This window comes from Buceros rhinoceros, unplaced genomic scaffold, assembly GCF_000710305.1.
Source record: "Buceros rhinoceros silvestris isolate BGI_N320 unplaced genomic scaffold, ASM71030v1 scaffold15779, whole genome shotgun sequence".
Classification (NCBI taxonomy): domain Eukaryota; kingdom Metazoa; phylum Chordata; class Aves; order Bucerotiformes; family Bucerotidae; genus Buceros; species Buceros rhinoceros.
In genome coordinates this window covers 869-6,378 of record NW_010429872.1, presented here as the reverse complement: position 1 = coordinate 6,378, position 5,510 = coordinate 869, and the positions used below count along the sequence as shown (strand labels likewise).

Sequence of the window (5,510 nt, the reverse complement as noted above, 5' to 3'; positions counted from 1 at the left end):
ACGGTGCTGCTGGCTGGCATCCATCGGGATGGATCCCTTCCAGCAAGGGAAGCGCAAAGGTACAAAGCCACTGCTGCCAGCCAGGCAGGCAGCCCTATTTCCCTCATTTCCAGATTTCTGGGTGTTTTGAGCCTGCAGTTTTAATATCCCAATATTTTTGTGTGTCAGGGAGCAAATTTCTCTTTAAGTCAAAGAGAGAAAGTCCTACACCAAAAGTACCCCCGTGCATCAGACCAAGGACTGCTTGACTCCAGTGACAGCCTGCTGGGTGGGGGGGGGCTCACACCACCTGAGTGCCCTGGGCCAGCACCAGCCCCCTGCCCAGCACCATCTGAAGACCAACCCCAGAGCAAGGGACACCGTGGGCTTCTCTGTGCCATCCACTGTGGCCCCTCTGCCCCAGCGCGAGCAGAGCTGCCATCAACCCCAGGTGCTGGGGACTCCCTGTGGGAATCACACCTCTCCATGCACAGCACTGCAGAAAAACCTATAATCTGAGCTCTCAGGTTGGTAAGGCTGACTCAGAGGTACCTCTCAGCCCTCCGACAGCTCAAGCAATTAATTCAAAACGTTACATTCACTGCAAGGAAACGTTCCTTTCAACGGGACTCCCACGCTGGAGACGTAACTTCACGCACCTGACTGGGGACCGGCAGCGGGTGACAGCTGTGCAGGATGGGCGCTTCGCCGAGGCGCACAGCTTCTGCCTGCGCAGGCAGGGCCCTCATGCCCGCAGCTGGTGCTGGCGATGCTGCACTGGTTTTAATGACCACGAGGCAACGGGGGTTTGTAAGTGAAAAGGAAAGAAGGACGCTCCCAGGGCAGGGTTATATGCAAGGTGCTCAGCAGCAGTAAAGCCACCCCTGTGCTGCCTGCTCTGCCTGCTGACCTACCAAATCACACCTGCCTGGTCCTGCCTGCAAACCCTGCCTCTGCCATGCCAGCTGAGATGGTTAACAGCATCCAGCCAACATCATCTAGTTGCAGAGAAGGAGATGATAAGAAGGTGGAAACTCAACTGCCAGTCATCTCCTCCAGGGTATCTCCAGGCTTCTCTGGAGGTCCCCGAGGTGGTGGCATGGCCGTGGTGGTGCCTGCTTTGTACCTGACCTACAGGCAAACGGAAGGTTTTGGTGCTCAGGGCAATCAGTCTCTACCGATACCCACCCAAATAGTGAGAGGGGGGGAACTCTTGAGCAAAGTCTCCATCCTTAAAAATGCCTAATTTCACATGCTGCAGTAAATCACTTTGCTTTGTGTTTGTCATGAAGAGCAGTGGAGTGAGGAATATAAATCTAAAATTAACCTCCTAAAGCTTATAAACATCAGTGACTATGACTGTAAGTCTGGGGTGGACAGACATCTTCTGTGATTGTAATTGTGCAGGCAGTTAACTGATAATAGACCAGACAGTATAAATTATTGCCCAACAGCAATAAGCTCATTAAAAAACCCCACCCTAGAAGAAAACTTCTCTTATTCTGAGACTCCTGTTAATGTAAAGAGCCCTTACAAGAAAAACCTGCTATATTAAAACGAGAATTCGGTTCCCCATATCACAGCAGAAGATTTAAAAACGTAACTGTAATAGAACAGAGCCTTGAACTTCCTAAAACTGAGAAAACAGCCCATAGACACTGAGGTGAGAAGCCAGGCATTGGCTGGTGCAGTGAGGGGGCAGCTAATTAGCTGCGCGTTTATAAGATGAATGTATTGCCCTGTTACCTTTCAGGTGTGATGACCCTTGGGCCACCCACTCTTCCCATATACTCCTATTCTCTTCCCTGAGGATTGCCCTGAAGACCACCAGGTCCTCAAAAGCTCCTTGGTACCATCCCGTTCAGTCTCTGGTATTACTTACCACTAAACAGCCTTTTTCATAGTACTTATAATACCCATAATTACATGGCCTTCAAGAAATGTATTTGTTAATACTATATTAATAACACAGTGTATCATATAATAACGTACTAATACGTGACTAGTGTTACATATATGTGCACGTCTGTATGTAAACGTACATATATATTTGACACGAATAGGCTGAACAGCAGTGAGTTCTCAGCTACAGTTTGTGCCAAAACCTTCTCCATGGCTTTTGAAGCCACCAGTGGTTCTCAGCCTCTGCAGCACAGCGGGACATTGCTGTTCGATGGCAGGGACAGTGCTGCGGGGATGCACCAGCTGTCCCAAGACCAGCTGGTGACATTTTGAGGCTTGTGATGGGCTCTTGTCTAGTTCCACTGAAGTCGGTGGCGTTTGCTATGCTCCTGCTCACACACGTAGGCATTGGGAACTGCCAAAGCTGTTCCAGATCAGGTAATGAAGCAAAACAGCAACAACAGACTAATAAGAAAACAATCGGGAAACTGTGTAATACTTTCATCCTCGGATTCTCCTCAGCATAATTCTGACAGTAATGTATTTCCTTACGTAGGTACCTTCAGCGCTTTTCCCATACAGATGCAAATGGCCAGGTATCACGCGCAGGATGTTTCCCCGCCTTGGCACCACGTACAGTTTTTATGCGATGTGACGTAGGGCGCAGTATATTCCTGGTTGTTCCTGCTCCCCCAGCCCCCCCCTCTCCCCGGTGATGTACTCACTCGGTGACTCAAAGGATGGCACTCCTCTCCCAGCTTTCCCATCGGCGTGCACATCCGCAGGCTGCGGATCCAGAGGCTGACGGCACAGCACATCCCTCCACCGCACTGCTGGTCTCGGTCGCAGGCCTGGAGTTCAATACAGCGTCAGGCAAAGAAAATAACTATTGAGTAATAACTAGAGTTATAGGGCTAGAGTAATAGAGAATAGAGAAATAACTATATTCCAGACACAGGGCAGATCAGGCGCTCAAGAGCTGCCGCTGACACCCCACAAGTTATCACGGCTCATTAAGGCTGAATAACAAGATTTAAGGCTGATTTGTGATACTTTTTCTGCCATGGAAGGTACAGGCTCCTGGCCCACTGCAGGGTCGAGCCCCGGGAGTTTAAAGCCTCAACAACACACGGAGCTGCTCGGGGTCAAATCCAAGGTGATTAATAGCCCCAACCTCTGAGCACTGCTGGACCCTGGCACTTCCCGCTCTGCTTTCCCAGATCGGAGCCTGAGTGAACTCGGGCAGGTGCAAGGAGCAAGCGCACCAACCAGTCAGGAATCCTGTCTTAGGGCAAGGATAGGACACGATCTAGTAAAGACTTTAAAGTAACTATTCCTTCTAGTTTCTTATGATCGTATCTGATGGTTGAGAGCCTTTGCAAGTGCAAGGCTGCATGCGAGTTCTGTGAGAGAAGTCCAAGTGGAAATAGCTACAGGAGAAGTTTAAGTACAGATTCTGTGTTTGTTATCTTGAGTTACATGTAAATAAAAGAGGTGTTACATGTGTAGTAAAAAAAGTGTCTATTGCATAAGTGTCCACATGCAAGCAAATGCTGCTGTGGCAGCATTCCCCTTGCAAGGGGGGAGAGGAGGGAGATACTTCAGCCACTCACCCAGTACAGCTTAGATAAGCACAAACCAAAATGCAAACTATTGGGTATGTTTTAAAAAACAGATACCAGGAAGAACAATCACCGTGTTAGGGTTTGGAAACAGGTTACTGCGCATCTTCTGCCTATTTTTAACCAAAAACTTATCAGACTTTTTTATTATATGACTGTAATGCAAAACCCAGTCTCCTCGTGAGAAATGCCATTAGTTCAAGGTTCTGATGACACTCCAAAGGTAAGCTTAATTAACTCGTTACTCTCTTAATGCCTGACAGCAGGAGTGATAGACCAAAGGCGCTGGTCAGCAGTACACACACTTGTAAACATGTACATAAAGGGTAATAACAGCTCTGGGGCAGACTGTGTATCAAAACAAACATTCACTCCATGAAAAAACCTTGGGATTGACCCAATAAATGGCATTAGGCTGTACTCTACTGGGTAAATACTACACTAGTTCAACCAGCAGAAGCCAGATCAGCCAGTAATTTAGGAAGAAGCTGTTGTATTGGGGTCAAGCTGCTAAAGAGCGTGTGTAACCCAAATGGCCGATGCTCCTTCTAAAGGCACATGTAACAAAGCAGGGAGTTCTATGCTACAGGTGAGCCCAAACACACTGAGTATTGACTTGTCAGACTAACATAGCCATAAAACTACCATTACATCCTGCCAGGTAGATAATGTTTACTTTCTGGCCTCTCTCTCAAGAAAAAACAAGCGCTCTAATGGTCTGATTTTGCCCTAGTCTCCAAAAACTTGCAAGTCCAGTGATTCTGGCTGCCCCCAGCACACTGGTGTCCACAGCTCAGCTGGCATCACAGGCTCTGCTGTTCCTCCCCTTTTTCTCAGTCGTGTATCTCAAACCCCATCCACCTCCGTGGGACTGGTCCTGCAGGGAAGTACCACTCAGCCAAAAAATGGGTCTGAGCACGTCCTAGCAAACAAGGGTATCTAAACCACTGTGCCAAACTATTTCCGTTTAAAACTCACACACACACATATATATATCTGGCAGAGCTTTTAAGGCTCCCTTTCCAAAAACATACATCAAGTTTTGAAAATATTCAACCCAAATGCTCCCACCCAGACCTTATCCACATTGCGTAACGAATACTGCTATTCCAGACCTTCCCAGGCCACGACACGGAGGACATTCCTCTTCAGCACCCCACTGAAACACCGTTTTGTGGAAAATTAAGAAGCCCCAGGTGAAATACCAGCTCCAAAGGCAACTGAACTCAGCACACATACCACCACCGAAGTGAGGACGGTTTGAATCAAGTCCTTAAATTGCAAAGGAAAAGCACCTTTCAGGCTCAGAGGATGGGAATGGAAACACCTACGTCAGCTCTAGTCGGAGATTTGCCCCTTCATCAGAAGCCAAAAATGCACTGAAGAGCTTTAAGCAGAAATGCACTGCAGTAGTTGAAGTATCATTTTATATTTCTAATCTATTTTTGCTTTGTCCTTGAGCCATTATTCAGTGCTCCATAATTACTTTATTTAATGGATTAATTATGCTGTAAAGGTGTAGCCACAACACTAAAAACAGACTTATATAAACCCGTCCTCCTTTGCTGGAAATACTTCTACTTAAAAGGAACTTGAAATTCTCAAATACTAAAAAATTCTCTCTGCTCTGAAAATTTTTCAGTCTTGGGAACTGCCGTGACATCCAGAGAAATGCCTACAAGCTGGTTTATGGACTTCAGTGAAGTCCAGACGGGGAGCCTAGACGGCCACGGAGTAACCCACTGCTGCGCGTACAACTGCTGATGGTTACAAAAGACATGTAAGCTCTTGAAGGAATGCAAGCGCGGGGTTATTACTCCAAAGCAAACACTAAAAAAAAAAAAATCATTTTACTTGAGAATGATGCAACACTTTGCGTTAAATAATGTCTTTGTAAAAAAAAATATTTTCACAGCCAAAGTAAATCTCAAGCCTAAAAACAACAACAACAACAGAAGACTCATCTGCAATGGGTGGCTATTGACGGAGAAAAGCAGCACAGTCATA

The 5,510-nt window shown here is 46.8% G+C and overlaps 1 protein-coding gene across 1 annotated transcript in view; it reads right to left on the bottom strand.

The window, feature by feature from the left end:
- PROK2 (prokineticin 2) overlaps positions 1-2,732 on the bottom strand; it is a gene marked incomplete at its 5' end in the record, with an annotated part of 3,634 nt that extends 902 nt beyond the window's left edge. Inside the window, one exon of the mRNA XM_010142835.1 lies at positions 2,607-2,732. Coding sequence (XP_010141137.1) covers positions 2,607-2,732 — 126 coding nt within the window. The remainder of the gene's footprint in view (positions 1-2,606) is intronic.
- Between the last annotated feature and the right edge of the window lie 2,778 nt (positions 2,733-5,510).